This window comes from Lampris incognitus, chromosome 18 (assembly GCF_029633865.1).
Source record: "Lampris incognitus isolate fLamInc1 chromosome 18, fLamInc1.hap2, whole genome shotgun sequence".
Lineage (NCBI taxonomy): Eukaryota > Metazoa > Chordata > Actinopteri > Lampriformes > Lampridae > Lampris > Lampris incognitus.
The window spans coordinates 17,603,592-17,622,135 of record NC_079228.1 but is presented as its reverse complement, the minus strand read 5'-3'; the positions used below and the strand labels follow the sequence as shown (position 1 = coordinate 17,622,135).

The following is an 18,544-nucleotide window of genomic DNA, read 5'->3' as shown; positions in this document are numbered from 1 at the left end:
GCTTGAATGTCACGCATATTGCATGTTTGACTTCCCATGTCAAAACACAAACTCATGAGTCCCTTTCCAAGGCCATGATCAAACATGGCAGTTGGTGGATGAAGAGAGGCTGCGATGGTGTAGTGCCTGAGTTATACTTTGTGAAATAAAGTAGAACTGAGAGAGGAAGCAGGCGCAGTAACAAAAAAAAAAAACAAAAAAAAACAAAAACAAATAGAATTAGTGCGTCCGGGTGGCATGGCGGTCTATTCCGTTGCCTACCAACACGGGGATCGCTCATTCGAATCCCTGTGTTACCTCCAGCTTGGTCGGGCATCCCTACAGACACAATTGACCATGTCTGCGGGTGAGAAGCCGGATGTGGGTATGTGTTCTGGTCGCTGTGCTAGCGCCTCCTCTGATCGGTCGGGCGCCTGTTCAGGGGGGAGGGGGAACTGAGGGGAATATAGCGTGATCCTCCCATGTGCTACGTCCCCCAGGCGAAACGAAGTGGCAGGTGACTCCACATGTATCAGAGGAGGCATGTGGTAGTGTGCAGCCCACTCCGGATCAGCAGAGGGGGTGGAGCAGTGACCAGGACGGCTCAGAAGAGTGGGGTAATTTGCCAGATAAAATTAGGGAGAAAAAGGGGGGAAAGGAAAAAAAAAGAAAAGGGGAGGTGAAATAAAGCCATTCATTGGCACAAACAAAACCTTACTTGTCTTTTTTTTTCCCCCCAGGAACACCATACAACCTTCATGAAATTCAATGAGGTGAATGGAAGCGTACAGACTGATGATTTCCACCACCTCTCAGGTGTTTGCTGGTGCTTCGTATTTCCCAAAAAGGCGATTAGAAGTCAGTGGCAAGCCAGATGGGGATTGAGTGTTGCTCAGGAGGCACAGAAAGCAACGAATGGGCCGAGACAGTAAACGAGTTGTGCCTGTGCCCAATTAACCTCTCCCCTGTGTGTGTGTGTGTGTGTGTGTGTGTGTGTGTGTGTGTGTGTGTGTGTGTGTGTGTGTGTGTGTGTGTGTGTGTGTCAGTCGGTGAGTAAGACGAGAAAGTGGATCGTGTGCATGGAAATCTGGATAGGTTGGATGCTGCGCTGCCATGTGTAGCCCTGAAACAGGAACTCTTATTCAAATCTTGCTTTATTCAGACACATTGGTCCATAATAAAAAATTTAAAAAAAACAACAACAAAAATACAACACAGGACCACGACGCAAAAATACAGCTAAAACAGCAGTTCACAACTCCACAATGATTAAAAACTCTCCAGATGTTTAGTCCAGTGCTTCCAGAAACAAGAGGAGTACCTTGTGTCACTTTGTGTAGGCTCAGTTAAGCGCATCATAATTACATTCTTGGACTCAATTTATCGACACATAAATTTGTACATATACTTCCTCAACATAGCATGAAAAGTGGGAACATTACTAGTCACAAACATATGACTTGCACTTGTCCATCTTGGAAGCTTGAGCACGATTCAGAATGCATCATTATATGCTACCAGCAGTTTTTTAATTTTTTGCTTTGCTATAATCGCACCACAAGCGGGCAGTATAGATTGGCGTACGGGGGTCCTAAAAAGAGCAGTTTTGACATCATATGTACACACATGTAATTTGTGTGCCAGCATATTGGCTTGTCTATACAATTTGCAACTAGGGGTGTAAGAAACTATGGACACATTCGAGTATCGCGATATTATCTTTTGTGATACCGAATCGATTCTCAAAACCACTATATTGATTTTTAATTGTGTACATGTAAAGGCTCATGAAAACATTTTGTGTTGTGTGTAACCCCACGACCGCTAGATAACAGTGTTGTAATCTATCTTCAGCCATTTGACTCTTCCACTCCAACCCAGCAACGTAAACTGAGACAGGAGGTAGCGTAAGCACAAAGAACACAGGCCTATGAAATCACAATATATCATCTTTCTTACAGTATCGCGATATATTGCAATACATTGAATCGTAACCCCTGTATCGTGATACGTATTGTATTGCCAGATTCTCGCCAATACACAGCCCTGTTTGCAACACTGGCGCTGCACATCATCGTCACCACATAAATCATTCCTGATCCAAATACAACACGGACTTACTTGAAAAAGGAAGCGTGCGTGTAAAACAGCGAACTGAACACCGGCAACACAAGATTTGTTGTTTGTTTTGGTTGGCCATGGATGAGCATGGTTCATTAAAATGCTCCACCGTCAAGTGTTGTACCTTCAGTAACCCCAGACTTAATACAAAGTATACTGATAATATATTTCCAAAAAAACAAAATGTTTGGAAACCTTATCCGTTTGTCAGTTAGATATTCTCCTTCTGAGAAGAAACCCATACTTTTAATTCTTCTGAGAAGGAACCCATATTTTTAATTGCTATTTCTGAAGAGAATAGAGGAATTCTGCTGGCAAAACCCAATTTAAATTGGTATCACCAAATATGACATTGGTTGATGTTTGAACAATATAATTCTTTTTTTTTGTTTAATCTTTTTTCCTCCATTGTACTGGAGAAGTAAGCAGTGAGTTTAAGCTGCAAGCATGCGGTTTAACTTGGGGGACCAGGGGGGTTTAACTTGGGGGACCAGGGGCTGATATTTGCTACTTACACACTGATATCTTGTGGTGGTTGTCCTTGCTTGGCAACATCTTAACCCCTCGAGACTTGAGCTCAGTCATCTTCTTTACTGGAGAGGACAAATACCAAGAGACACATGAGATAAAGGACGAAGCATACACTACCCCCCCCCCACACACACACACATTTTTAGCATTGGTGAAAAAATTGGTACAGTATATAACATGTAATATCCACGCTTACTGCATATGCTGTCATATATTCTAGTTTAGAAATTAATGTGTCCAAAGGTGGAGGTGACTTGGTACTGCCTCCTACTTAAATGATAAGACATTGAAACTACCATCTATGTTCAGCCTTCTAAAGAAGCTAGGATATACACTGATCAGCCAAAACATTAAAACCACCTGAGGCTACTGCCATCAGGGAATACCGTTGTCGTGAAGAAGGGTACCTGGTCTGCAAAGATATTTAGGTAGGGGGTATGTGTCGAAGTAACATCCACATGAATGCCAGGACCCAAGGTTTCCCAGCAGAACGTTGCACAGAGCATCACACTGCCTCCACTGTTGCCTTCTACCCATAGTGCATCATGGTGCAATCTCTTCTCCAAGTAAATGAAGCACACAAACCCGGCCTTCCACATGATGTAAAAGAAAACGTGATATACTGGATCAGAGCACCGTCTTCCATTGCTTCATGGTCCAGTTCTGATGCTGTTGTGGCCATTGTAGACACTTTTGGCAGTGGACAGGGGTCATCATGGGCACTCTGACCGGTCTGTGGCTACGCAGCCCCATACACAGCAAGCTGCAATGCACTGTGTTCTGACACCTGTCAATCATAGCCAGCATTAACTTTTTCAGCAATTTGAGCTGCAGTAGGTCTTCTGTGGGATCAGACCAGACGGGCTAGCCTTCACTCCCCACGCACATCAGTGAACCTTGGACACCCATGACCCTGTCGCCGGTTCACCGGTTGTCCTTCTTTGGACCACTTTTGGTAGGTACTGACCACTGCATACCCGGGAACACCCCACAAGACCTGCTTGCTGTCTGACCCAGTCATCCAGCCATCACAATTTTGACCTTGTCAAAGTCACTCAGATCCTTATGCTTGCCCATTTTTCCTGCTTCCAACACATCAACTTCAAGAACTGACTGTTCACTTGCTGCCTAACATATCCCACCCCTTCACAGGGGCCATTGTAACAAGACAATCAATGTTATTCACTTACATGTCAGTGGTTTTAATGTTATGGCTGATCGGTGTATCTCATTAAGCCATACCGGAAATGCAGCTTTCTATGTACTTATATAGGGGTGTGAGACGGTTCAACAATATTCAATTTCCTTGCTAGTTTGCGGAGCGGAGGTGGCATAGAATAACAATGATTAGTGGGCCGGGTGTAATAAAACCGTGTGAGGTTCAAAACCGCTCATTACTTTACACTGACACGATGAGGCTCAAGTTTTCTAGCTTGGTGATAATTGTGGAGAAAGAAAAAAAAAGCAAAGAAAAAAATGCCTATTCATAAAAAATAAAAGAAAGGGAACTCATCATCACAAAATAAGAGGCTCATCTAGATGTGTATTTATTCAGCGACTTCAACAAACCATCAGCATTATCTGTGCTCCCCTTCACACAGCCACACACACGCATCGCAGCTCATTACCTCCTCTGCTTGTGACAACGAACCTTTTTCTGTTTCATTATGAATCACTGTTTTATTTATTCACCGGCTTCACATTCTCGGCGAGATTAAAAAAAAAAAAGCCTGAGTTAAGTGTCAAAAAGTTTTTGTTATGTGTTAGGCTGCAAAAAAAAGAAGAAAGAAATATGAATGGATGCGGGTGGGGTTGGTCAGGGTCAAAGGTTAATCGAATTAAAACCACTCTCACATTAGACCTGTAATCCTATAGGCCGCTTGTCTTACTCTGTCCATCTTATTTACTTCTTTCTATTTTTTTCCCCTCCTCATTCCCTTTTCTCTCTTTCCCTGATTTGAAAGTTGGTGCGGACGACTGGAAGGGAAAGTCATAGATTGCCCCCCCCCCCCCCCCACTTGCCTTTGCAGGCGGACGGGTGGACTAATCCCTTTCCCCTGCTCATCCCTACTCAACAGTGACCCCTGACCCCAGGAGAGTAATGAAACTGAAACTGGGGATGAATGCAAGGGAAGAGGATTGTTTACGTCAGCGTGGTGCAAGCAGTATGTGTGCCAGCATCTATTTATTTATTTATTTTACACGTAAAATGAAACTTTTGTAAAGTTACAAGACGAACATATTAATCTTAGATCCTGAGACAAGACATGCACACATCCACTATCATCCAGCATAGCAGCTTCTATAAAAACTTTTTCTATCAAAGTGTTTTAATTTGCAGGTGTTCCCTAAAAAACTTTGATTGGTTGAACGAACTTTCTCAGCAACAAGGCATGATAATACTAATATTACTAATATTACTACTAATAATAATAATATTACTAATAATACTAATAATACTAATATTACTAATAATGCAAATAGTACTAATAATACTACTAATAATAATACTAATGTTACTAATAATGCAAATAGTACTAATAATACTAATGTTACTAATAATACTAATAGTACTAATAATACTAATGTTACTAATACTACTAATAATACTAATAATACCAATAAGTTGCCTTTTCAATTTCAGTAATAACATTGACTTTTGGGGGGGGGGGTTTCTCCCCAATTGTATGTACTTGGCCAATTACCCCAGTCTTCCGAGCCGTCCCGGTCGCTGCTCCGGGGAGGGCTGCAGACTACCACATGCCTCCTCCGATACATGTGGAGCCGCCAGCCGCTTCTTTTCACCTGACAGTGAGGCGTTTTGCCAGGGGGACGTAGCACGTGGGAGGATCACGCTATTCCCTCCACCCCCCCCCCCAAACAGGTGCCCCGACCGGCCAGAGGAGGCACTAGTGCGGTGACCAGGGCACATATCTACATCCAGCTTCCCACCCACAGACATGGCCAATTGTGTCTGTAGAGACGCCTGACCAAGCTGGAGGTAACACGAGGATTCCAACCGGCGATCCCAGTGTTGGTAGGCAACGGAATAGACCGCTACACTACCCGGACGCCTGCATTTTTTGTTTGGTTTTTTTTTTTTTTTGGAACTTTTTCCTTTTTCTCCCCAATTGTACTTGGCCAATTACCCCACTCTTCTGAGCCATCCTGGTCGCTGCTCCACCCCCTCTGCTGATCCGGGGAGGGCTGCAGACTACCACATGCCTCCTCTGAAACATGGGGAGTCACCAGCCGTTTGATTTTCACCTGACAGTGAGGAGTTTCACCAGGGGGACGTAGTGCGTTGGAGGATCATGCTATTGCCCTCAGCCCCCCCGAACAGGCGCTCCGACCAACCAGAGGAGGCGCTAGTGCAGTGACCAGGACACATACCCAAATCCGGCTTCTCACCCCCAGTCACGGCCAATTGTGTCTGTAGGGATGCCCGACCAAGCTGGAGGTAACACGGGGATTTGAACCGACGATCCGGAGGTAACACGGGGATTCGAACCGACGAAATAGACCACTATGCCACCCAGATGCCCATAACATTGCATTTTAACATTCAACAACAAAATGTTTTGCTTTTTTTTCCCATCACTGCTTTTTTTTTTTTAGATTGACGATGAAATATCCAAAAAAGTTTAAATTCCCACCACCTTAATGGTTTGGTCACCACGACCATCACAGACAGCACTGATACAAAACCACAGTTTAGTATACTTTCTCTAAATGGAAGTAATTCGAATATTGAGGTTAACGGTCAAATTTCTTTATCAGTACCCAAGGGTAAATTTGTTGTGCAGACAGAGGACTCAGCTTTCCAGTTAAAAACCGACATAACAGTGTGACAGATTCAAAAGACTTCAACACAAAATACATTAAAACAAGTATTGACAATGGTATCAGAGTAAAAGAACTTCTAAGAAGGTCATGATAAGGTACTTACACACACACACACACACACGCACGCGCAAAAGCAGGAAGTGCTGCGCATGGGTGATGTGCATCATCTCGTGCTAGCTTTGTGCAGTAGTGCAATGGCTGCAGGTACAAAACCAGTTCTGCATCATTTTATTCTCCACCGAGGGGCCTCAAACCAACAGCTGGAGTGCTAAGTAGTGCACTGCGTTGAGTAATGAGCTCGATGATGTCATTTTTGTAAATGGCTACATGAATCATAATAATGTAAATATATTATATCTAGCCATATATAAAATGGACTGTGAAACAGTAAAGCGGCAAGGCCACAGACCATGTTTCACAACATCATTAACACTTGAGTTTCTGCTCGGGTCGCACCTTGGTACTGGGCGCTAAAGCCTCTCAGCTTGTGATTGCCATCAGAAGTGAAGTGCAGGCGGAGCCAGTTCTTGCTGCTGATGATGGGAGAGGGGAGGTTGGGGCCGGTGAACCTGCAGAGACAGAGAAAGAGAAACAGTAGAACAAGGAGCTCAGCACACGCCGCCTTCTCATCGTGACGAGAACGAGATGCCGATGCTGCAAACATGCCGTCAGTAGCGTGTGTAAAGAGACCTGGTGGGTGTTCACAGACACCGCTGTGAGACTTTCAGCCCCATTTATCAATACTGATGACGTACACGTTAGGTGGTGGTTAGGTTTAGGGTTGAGGTTAGGTAGCGATTAACCCACGGCGCCTCATACAGATGCTGGAGGGTACCTTTTGCTGTGGGATGAGAACGGCAGCTAGATACAGCAGCCAGTCAGTCATAAGGCCAAAGACTACAGTCGTACTAAACATGTACTGTACATTACTAACTGGGATTGAGATCCGTTAGGTGGGCTCCGGTGAACAGTACCCAAGGGGAAATACAATATAAAGACTTAACCTATCAGCCAATAGTAAAGGGCCACAACAAGGACACATGTGTACAGGTTCTGTAATAGTTTAAAGAAAGCAGTGATTTTTTTTTAAAATCTGAACAAAAGGTCGATGGATTGAACTTAAAAAACACTTGAGCGCCTCCTGATCCGTATGCTAATGAGGGTCTCTGCTTAGCAGACACTTCAGCGGCTGAAGCCAGTCATCTGGAGAACACGTCACGTTCTATCTTGAGGCACAAACAGAAACACACTCCGCACACAAGCACACACACACACACTCTCTCTCTTATCGCTCTTTCCCTCTCTCTCTCACACACATGCTCTCTCTCTCGCTCTCTCTCTTGTCTTTCCCTCTCACAAACATGCTCTCTTTCCCTCTCTCACACATGCTCTCTCTCTCGCACACATGCTCTCTCTCTCTCTCACACACACACATGCTCTCTCTCTTTCCCTCTCGCTATTTCTCTTTCTCTCTCTCTCTCTCTCTCTCTCCCTCTCTCTCTCACACACATGCTCTCTCTCTCTCGCTCTCTCTCTTGTCTTTCCCTCTCACAAACATGCTCTCTTTCCCTCTCTCACACATGCTCTCTCTCTCGCACACATGCTCTCTCTCTCTCTCACACACACACATGCTCTCTCTCTTTCCCTCTCGCTATTTCTCTTTCTCTCTCTCTCTCTCTCTCTCTCTCTCTCTCTCTCTCTCTCTCTCTCTCTCTCTCTCTCTCTCTCTCTCTCTCTCTCTCTCTCTCTCTCTCTCTCTCTCTCTCTCTCACACACACACACACACAACACACACACACACACACACACACACACATTTCAATCTGCCACCTGTAAATTACATTTCTCTGACCATGTCCGCCCTGTCTCTCTGCCGTACCCGTCAGCCTCACTCCAGAGGAGCAGTGCTTTAGGGGAGACCTCCACCCAGTCCTCATTAAAGCGCCGTAGCAATCATCCAAAGAACAAAAAGAGCAGCGAAAAAGAGGCAATCGGGTGCAAACTAAAATGAAATAAATAATAGATGGGGAAAAAAGTGAGATGAAAAAAAACAAAAGTTAGAGAACACATTTGCAAGCTAGGAATGTCTGTTTCAGTATGCACCAATACCCCAGGGGCAAAAGAATAAAACCAGCGTTTGGTACTGCCTACCCCAAAAAATAAATAAATAAACAAACAAACAAAAAATACTGTAAAAGACGTTTAGCCCGGTGAGGGTGTCTGGCAGAGATATCTAACTGCTACAGACTGCCCCGCAGAGCTCTCCGAGGATCAACTAAAGCATGTGGATTTCTGGGTCTAGCCAGAATTAGCTGTTATTTTGATGGAGACAAAGCCCCCTCAGTTTATAGAGTGAGCTCTCCCCGCAGTGGGGCCGCTGCCTTACAGTAGCACAGCTAATCACTTAAGCTGAACCCAGACACACTGAGAGGGATGGAGAGCGAGAGGGGGACGAGGGATGGAGGGGAGGCGATAGCAAATCGGGACTGGGAACGATGGAGGAAAAGAAAAGAAAAAGGAAAGCGAAAGAGAGGGAGGCCGGGAGTGAGCGAGAGAGAGAGCGGGGGGGGGGGGGGGGGGGCAAGAGAGAGAGGAGGGGCAAGAGCGAGAGATAGAGAGAGAGTGGGGTGAGTGAGAAAATGAGGGAACACGAGAGAGAAGGTGTATCAAAATGTCAGTGATTTGGCTTGTTCAGCCATCCCGAGAGCAGACAGCAGAGAAAATGGAGGAGCGTGATTGAGGGGAAAAAGGAGCAAAACCACAATGCCGGGCAAGACCTTGCCTGTCATCCGCCGCTGCTTTCAGCGTCGGGTTTCCATCTCCCCATCCATACAACAGTGGGATTACCTGCGGTCCTCTAACCTCTACCGACAACAATTTTTAGCCAACCCTCTCAAGACCCCCATTTCCTTGGCGGTGGAACAGGCTGTCAAACCCCACCAGAGTGCTGTTTGATGAATGGCGTAAATGGAGGCTGTGTGGACGCGTGAGGCTTGATGCCGACGTCAGCGGCGGCGGGTGCCACGACACGGCTGTTTGTGCGCCGTTTGTGCGTCAACATCCATCGAAGTGGTAAATAAACCTCTCCCTCCCCACCCGGCTCCACCGCTGTCACCGGAGGTGCCCATCAAAGCCAGTTCACGACTGTCAAACCGAACAAGTCTTTGTGTAAGCACTGCAACAGGGTTAACATGCCAGCAGCACCAGAGAGCTATATTATCTCACATTAAGGGGCATTTAGCTGATTAACTGCTCACATTGGTCTGTCTGGAGGGAGAAAGAGAGCCATGCGGACATACTATTACAGCAAACAGCCGTCAAAGGAGTCTCCTTGCCTCACTGAGAACACAAGACTCTCGCACACATCGTTCCTAGGCATTACTGCAACCAATCAAATCCGTTCATTTCTAGTTCCACTCCCTTTGTTAAAATGCAAACTTCTGTTTGGGGTTGTGCATGAAAAGTGTGAAAAGCGTTAAGAGTAAGGAGCAGTTAAATCTAATCCGATCCATCCCTATGACGGAAAACCTGGAATTCTTGGATATCTGAGTCATGCTTATACAACACACTCCTTTAAAGTCGGAATATAGTAGGCCTTGGCATGCAGCTTAACCGCCAACTCTCGACGAGACACAATGGTCCTGAGACACGTAGCACAGGCTGCTGTGTTGTCAAAGCTCAACTCCATCCAGCTTTCCTTCACTGCACGTCCCACAGCCGACTCCCTTAAAGCTACACTATGCAAGTTTAGCACAGTGGCGACGCTGGTCTGCAACGAGGGGTACTTCCTTGGTGCTTGCAGAATATATTGCGAGGCTGCAGTGGCAAAGAATAAAGGCCAAAGCATCTATTTGTTTTCCGCTGTGTATTAAACTCTTCAAACTATAGACACATTAGCATTTGTCCTTCCTTCGTGTGGGAAAGGCCCTTTGTTTGTTACTGACAACACCACGAGACCAGACAAATGCATGATATGTGGCTGGCTGCACCAGGCCACTGGAGACCAATAGCAGGGAAACTACTTGGTGCACTGAACTGCCTGTGGGTGCAATTTGCTCTGCTCAGTATAAACAAATGTATTAACTCAGTTGATACATGGCAGTAGACAAAAAAAAAGACTTTCTGCTGCCACGTCTCTGTTATTTCATGCCACTGCTTAAGTATCATTTGCAGAGAGGACGTCTGGGTGGCGCAGCAATCTATTCCGTCGCCTAACAACACGGGGTTGCCAGTTCGAATCCCCATGTTACCTCCAGCTTGGTCGAGCGTCCCCACAGACACGATTGGCCGTGTCTGCGGGTGGGAAGTGGGTATGTGTCCTGGTCGCTGCACTAGCACCTCCTCCGGTCGGTCGGGGCGCCTGTTGGGGGGGGACTGGGGGGAATAGCATGATCCTCCCATGCGCTACGTCCCTCTGGCGAAACTCCTCACTGTCAAGTGAAAAGAAGCGGCTGGTGACTCCACATGTATCGGAGGAGGCATGTGGTAGTCTGCAGCCCTCCCCGGATTGGCAGAGGGAGTGGAGCAGCGACCGGGGCAATTTGGAAGAGTGGGGTAATAGGTAGGGTACAATCGGGGAGAAAAAGGGGGGAAAAAAAATCAAAAAATTAAAGTATATATATATATATATATATATATATACACACACACACATACACACACACACACACATATACACACACACATATAATATATATTATTTGCAGCCAGCAAGCACCACCATTGTACAAAATTGCACATTGTAGCTTTAATGTGTAATAAAACCCTAACTCTATTTTTTTTTCATTTTGGATCTGTAAACGTGTCTACGTGTCTTCTACCTGATGAAACTTACTATTAGACATGAGGTCAACATTGGCACACATACCCTCACCCAACGACTTTCCAGGAAATAAAGTAAAGTTGCGCTGCCCATTTCCTGTTGAAATCCCCCCCTCCACCGCGCTGACGGCCCCACACAGATTGGTGATGTCGTATCGTAGATTCCGAGGTCGTCTGACATTAGCGGGCGGAAACGAAAATATGGTTACGAGCCGTCACGAGTCAGAGGTGAATGTCCATGTCCCTGGTTTGAGAGACACACCTCTGGGGCGGAGAAAATGCACAACGGATGGGTATGCCGAGCGAGCTGAGACACAAGATGAACGCCCCGTGTCAAATCCATCACATGTAGTAGTACACATGCCACCTTTACTGAAATTACTTTTCTCTGGCCGTCCTTTCAATTTTCGTGTTTTTTTTATTCATTCATTTTTTATTTATTTGTTTTTCCAAACACGTGAGCACAGTATATTTATTTACCTGATTGGATTATCATTTTTCTTCTTACTTTCAGCTGGACCCGGGGGTAGCGTGGCATAATGAAAGTGGTGAGGAAATGTGGAACCTTGTCATGTGACATTGATTTACTGTATGACGGAGGGCGCGGGGCTGATAGAGTGAGCCTGTGTGCCTCAAGGGATGTTTTATCACTTAAGAGAATGCCCAAGATAAGGGAAGGGTAGCGGTGGCGGTGGTGTGAGTGTGTGGGGGGGGGTTGTATAGCATCTGGCCCGGGTACATCTACAGTGGTACAACAGGCACAGAAGTTGCCAGATTTGCCTCTGGCGGTTACTTTGTAGAGGTATTCTAAGACAGTTCGAATTCCCAAGTGCAAAATTGAATGTCATAAAACAATTTGATCCATCTACTTGCACTGGGTGAAGTGCCCCCTGAACCAAGGCCCCCATCCAAACAACCAGTGGAATAATCCAGTGTGCGAGTGTGATGCCATGTTTTATCAATCATAAAACTCAACCAGCTACATAAACACAACACAACGTTTGTACATAAAATGTTGGGCATAAGACTCTTATAACTGCATGTTTTCGCATCTTTTAAAAATTTATTTCTAGTTTTTCCCCCTTATCCCACCCGATTAACCCAATGGCATATGGCCGGAACTCTTGTCGAATAACTCCCCTGGCTCACGTTTCCACAGGAAGGAGATAGTCGTAACACCAGCTTCCTTCAAACCCATGTCGGCTGCTCTCGCTATTTTACACACTGAAGCCTCGCATGGATTGCATTACCCTCAGGCCGCAAAGGAAACATAGGGTGAATGCTTTTGGTTGCTTGGCTGCAGGTGCCCGGGCGGGCTAGAGGGGTCACTGGAGAACGACGAGTCCCCGAACACTACACCGATCTACAACCACTATCCCTCGGGTAAGCGTTGCCTAATGAATGCCTTACCCGTGGACGCTCTGGCCATGACCGGTTACGGCGAGTCTGGGATACGAACCTCCCAGCCACATGACGAGCGGGTTGCAAGAACGGCGGGTTACTCCGCTCGGCCATCAGAGCGGCCCGCCATGTTTTCGCATCTTATAGTAGTACTGTACATGTGAGTAAACTCATACAACCCATCCATCATCCAAGCCGCTTATCCTACTTAGGGTGGCGAGATGCTGCAGCCTATCCCAGCAGTCACTGGGCGGCAGGCCGGGGAGACACCCTGGACAGGCCGCCAGTCCATCACAGGGCTGATACATTCACACCCAGGGACAATTCAGTATGGCCGAGTCACCTGACCTACATGTCTTTGGACTGTGGGAGGAAACTGGAGCCCCCGGAGGAAACCCACGCAGACACGGGGAAAACATTCAAACTCCACACAGAGGACGACCTGGGATGACCCCTCAAGGTTGGATGACCCCGGGGCTCGAACCCAGGGCCTTCTTGCTGTGAGGTCACTGCACTAAGCACTGCACCACCGTGCCGCCCAACTCATACAACCCCAATAGATTAATCTTGGCTCATCCATGAAGCCACACAGAGACTATTCAATACGGAGCTTAATTACTTAATTATGAGGGCCCTCGTTGACTACACTCATTCCTTAGCCCTTCACACTAACCTTAACCATCAGAACTGCATGTCTAATCTGAACCCTTACCCTCATGTTAACCTAATCCTAACCCGAACCCTAAAATAGACCCTTAATGAAGTAAAGACAGCCCAAAATGTCATCACCTTGCAAAAACGTCTTAATTCTGATCGCCAAAAACTCAAAGGTCCTCACAAAGATAGAAGTACAAGAAAACACACACACACACACACACACACACACACACACACACACACACACCACAGACATGGTTTCCATGGTAATCACTGTGTCCAATTACAATGTGTCTATTGCCCTTTTCACCAGGGGCACAAATGAAAATGTCCCTTTGAGTTAAAGGGCAATTTGAGCTGAGATCAGCTCTCATTAACATCCAGCCATCAAGCTAACCAACGGCATGGAGATCTGATAGCTGGGGCAGAGGATAGGGTACTTCTGGGTTTACCATTACGGATTAGCCTACTCATAAATACGGAATCGGAGATGTACCGACCACAGGGAACAGCCTTTTTTTTTGTCTTTACCCAGCATCCCCTCTGTTTCACTTTCTCTTCCACGTTTCATTTTCCCTTAAAAGAGTAAAGCTCTGAGTTGAAAGTCATTTTGGGGAACAACAGACGGGGCCCTGAGCAGATTAATGGAGGGCTCCAGAAGTGTGTTGTGGCTACTCCAATACTTCCTCTTCCCCCACAACCTTTTCGCTAGTGCCTGGCCGGCCATATTAGATTTTATGCCGACTTGTCTCCAGAGTGCAGCACTAAATCAGGTTCCTGTTTCCGAGCCCCACAGCTCCTCGGTCTGAGTCAGACTTTGATGGTTGTCCAGGAAATATATTTTAGGCAAGGGCAAAGTTATAGCAGTAGCCAATGGGGGTATGGGGAGCTCCAGGCCGAGGACACTGAGGACACTGAGGAGACCGACTTGTGAACCAGACCATGAATGGGATCACTTTCGGAAAAACTGCAAAGTTTTCAACACCGTGATTTTATTTTTGTTTCCCCCCTTTTTCTCCCCAATTGTATCCGGCCAATTACTCCGCTCTTCCGAGCCGTCCCAGTCGCTGCTCCACCCCCTCTGCCGATCCGGGGAGGGCTGCAGACCTCCTCTGATACATGTGGAGTTGCCAGCCACTTCTTTTCCACTGACAGTGAGGAGTTTCGCCAGGGGGACGTAGCGCATCAGAGGATCACGCTATCCCCCTAGTTCCCTCTCCCCCCTGAACAGGCGCCCCGACCAACCAGAGGAGGCGCTACTGCAGCGACCAGGACACATACCAACATCCAGTTTCCCTCCTGCAGACATGGCCAATCGTGTCTGTAGGGACGCCCGACCAACCCGGAGGTAACATGGGGATTCGAACTGGTGATCCCTGCGTTGGTAGGTAACGGAATAGACTGCCACGCTACCCGGACGCCTCACCGTGATTATATTTAAAAGTACAATGCATGTTATCAGAATTCATCAAAGGCCTATCTAATGGCTTCCTGCTTACATAACTTTTACGTGGATTGTTTTGGTAATTACTCCTCTGTTTCCAGATACCTGCCATCGGCTTTCCAACTCCTTGTTGCTCCGACCTGTGTCTTTCGGGTGATTTAACAAGAGAAGGACTGAGGATTCATGCAAGAAAGAGTCACAGCCTTTTCCATAAATCTGAGGGAAACGGAGGAGCCAACGAGCAAGGGCGATTCATTAAATTGTAAATGCCTTTCAGGATTTTAACAAAGCCTATTGTCATCAGGCAGCTCGGTGACTTTTACCACTTGATTGGAGATGTTTTTTTCCTGCTTTTTATTCATCATTTTATGTCATCAATTTTCTCTTCGGGGGGCAAGGTGTTAAATGATTCTATGCATAATGAGTAATGGATGGAGTTTAGATGTCAAAGGTGACGTACCCCTCATTAGGATCAAACACTTTGGGGTCTCTGTTCAGTGCTTGCACTCATTTTTGATCCAGCATTTAATGACCGCACATGAATTCATGTGTGTGTGTGTGTGTGTGTGTGTGTGTGTGTGTGTGTGTGTGTGTGTGTGTGTGTGTGTGTGTGTGTGTGTGTGTGTGTGTGTGAGAGTGTGTGTGTGTTCTCCTGTATGTGGTGTGGAAGCGGCCAATCCTGGCTCAGAGCATCACTGTTAATTGCGGCTACTTAGGCAGATCAATCAGGGCTCTGCTCAGTATGCACGACCTGTTGCTTGCAGCCGACCAGAGGTCACCGTGACTTTAAAGCCCAAACTTTCCGCATATTTTAATGAGGCTTTGAAAACCATAGCACAGGCCGTCCGAGCCCGAGGACTCACATCCACACATGTGGGCACGCACAAGTCTAAGCACCTGTGCACATGTTAACACGGCTGCACATAATTGCGCCCGCACACACTCATAATGAAGCATTTGCATTTCCAAATTTCCAAGTCATCAATGCTTGTTCGCTCACTCTCATTCACTCTCTCTTTCTCTCTGTCAAAAACACAGAAACGCTCGGAAACTTCCACGTGAAAACACACGCACGCTCACGCATACACGCACGTAGCAGGTCCTTCAGTGATAAAACTAATCAGCAGTGAAAACCTTTTGAGCCCTGCGCTGCAGCATTAAAGGGCTGGAACTGGAGATTTGGTTTGAGCTGTGACCTTCAGATGTGACTGGGTTCAGCCGTACGTCAGGGTTTTCAAACGAACCACCAAAGCCCCCATTTTCATACGCCATGGAACCCTCATCACGACTAACTTCTCCCTCGAACAAACCTCATAAACCATCAAGATAAGAAGTCGAGGCTGTGGTGCTGAAGGAGGTCTTCAGGGCAACTGCGTCTTGTGAGTCTACGGTGCATCGAATCGAGGTCCTGAGGGCAACGGGGGGGCCTTCCGGAGCAATTCCAAACCACCACCCATTCAAGCCAGTGAAAGTGTGGGTCCACCCGAGCCAACGCATGTACGCTGCCCCTGTCGACCCCTGCAACGGGAGAGCCAAAGTGGCTGTTCTTCTTCCCTTTTCAGGCTCTATGCATTATTCATGGGCTGGTCTCTGGCCCCATCAGACCGCCTTGTTAAATCTTCTGAGGGATTCCTTTCTTCCTACTCCCACAACTCATTTTCTCTCTCACAGAACATATAATATGGACACTGATTGAAAGAAATTTCCTTTTGGGAAGAACAACACTTTGGCCTTCATCTTTGCTCTCTTTCTCTTGTTACCCACTCCCCCCCCCCCCATCTCATTTGAATTTCTTCAAGCCTAGCTTGAAGCTACCTTCAAATGCTCTTCCGTGCACCAGGCAATTCACTCCTGGGGAAAATGGACAGCGTAGGGGAATACATGAATTCAAACTTGCAAAATAACCAAATATCTCAGCATTGCCACCCAGTTAATTGTCAAACGCTTCCCTTCCTTTCCAATTTTCCCTCGTAGTCCTTTTTCAAACCCTGTAGAATGTAATGGCGGGAGTGCTTTTGTTCAGGACGACCAATTCAAACGTTGGTTTTGGGGAGAGTTGGAGGCAACCTTCTTGGCTACTACGCCACGCTTCAGTTCTGTCAAGTAGGAAGACACACACAGTTTCTTCTCCAGTGTGCAGACACATCAAACAGCGTCTTTCCGTGAGTGACACAAATACAGTTTAGACCTCGGCAGCAATCTGACAGACGGATTTCACTTCAAACCAAGGAGGGGTCCATATAGGATTTATTATCCGGCAGTTACACGTTCCCCACTGCGATACGGACTCTGACTTTCTCTCTTTTTTTTTTTTTTGATTTTTTCCCCCTTCTTTTTCTCCCAAATTGCACCCAGTCAATTACCCCACCCTTCTGAGCCATCCCGGTCACTGCTCCACCCCCTCTGCCAATCTGGGGAGGGCTGCAGACTACCACATGCCTCCTCCGATACATGTGGAGTCACCAGCCACTTCTTTTCATCTGACAGTGAGGAGTTTCGCCAGGGGGACATAGCACATGGGAGGATCACACTACTCCCCCCAGTTCCCCCTCCCCCCGAACAGGAGCCCCCACTGAGCAGAGGAGACGCTAGTGCAGCGACCAGAACACATAACCACATCAGGCTTCCCACCTGCAGACACAGCCAATTGTGTCTGTGGGGACACCCGACCAAGCCGAAGGTAACACGGGGATTCAAACCAGCGATCCCTGTGTTGGTAGACAATGGAATAGACTGCTACGCTACCCAGACGCCCTCTTGCTAACTCTTGCTTCTGTATCCACAACTTATTTCTCGTGTGTGTGTGTTTTGACATTGAACTGTTGTGCCTGTGATGTCCTGCATTTATTGTTAGGGCTATGTAGTTCTTGTGCAACATGAGTCCAGCTTACTGTGTTGTGTTGTGTACCCGTGTTGGTCACTGTCGGAGCCACGTTTTTAACATGCAGCAGACTCCACCAGCCTGGCTGCATGGTCATTAAAGAATCTAAATATGTCGTTTTATATGATCATATTTCATATTTCAACAACTAGCTGATAGCTTTGAAGACACGAAGTACGCCAACACCCGCTCATGGCGCTTAGCCATTTCTAGACGAGGGCATGAACAGCTTTCTTCCCATCGTCGTGCACGTAGGTGATTTATTGGGATGATCACAAGATTTACGAGTTTAAACGACAGCAAAGACGCTAAACAGCCTCACAGTCCAGGGAGATTTTACTGACACATGTTCTGCGATTGATTTCAGTGTCACTGGGAGGCATCGCTTTCAAGGAATAAGTAAAGGCTGGCACAAACAAAGTCACCTAGTACAAAGCAAAAGGACGGGCGAGACATCTAATGGGCAGTTCCACGACGCTGACATGGAAACCATCCGTAGCCCTAATGGCCGAGATCGCTGAATATTTGCACCACATTCAAGAAAATTAACTACGCACAGCAAATTATTCCATGAACTGGCGTGAGGCAACAGAGAAGAATGGCATTGTGGGAACTAGATGCTTACTTTCACACGTTCTCCTTCAAACGGAAACAGAAACGTCACACCCTGCAGACCTCAAACTTCACATCCCAAAACCATCCTATATGGTGTTTAAACAGGCCTGCACAAACACGCGATAGCACATTAACAAAATATGCTACGCACGCCTCTCCATGGCTGCCCCTGTAATCGTCTGCAGCAGCCCTGGATCCATTGTTAGGGGGGAGAAAAACAAATGAATTTCCAAGGTCACTCCTAAAAG

At 46.6% G+C, this 18,544-nt stretch overlaps 1 protein-coding gene across 1 annotated transcript in view; it reads right to left on the bottom strand.

Moving 5' to 3' along the window:
- The window catches only part of csmd2 (CUB and Sushi multiple domains 2), a 366,715-nt gene that overhangs the window by 177,992 nt on the left and 170,179 nt on the right, over positions 1 to 18,544 (bottom strand). The window contains exons 6-7 of the mRNA XM_056298741.1: positions 6,934 to 7,046; positions 2,616 to 2,693 (exon numbers count right to left, since the gene is read on the bottom strand). Coding sequence (XP_056154716.1) covers positions 2,616 to 2,693; positions 6,934 to 7,046 — 191 coding nt within the window. The remainder of the gene's footprint in view (positions 1 to 2,615; positions 2,694 to 6,933; positions 7,047 to 18,544) is intronic.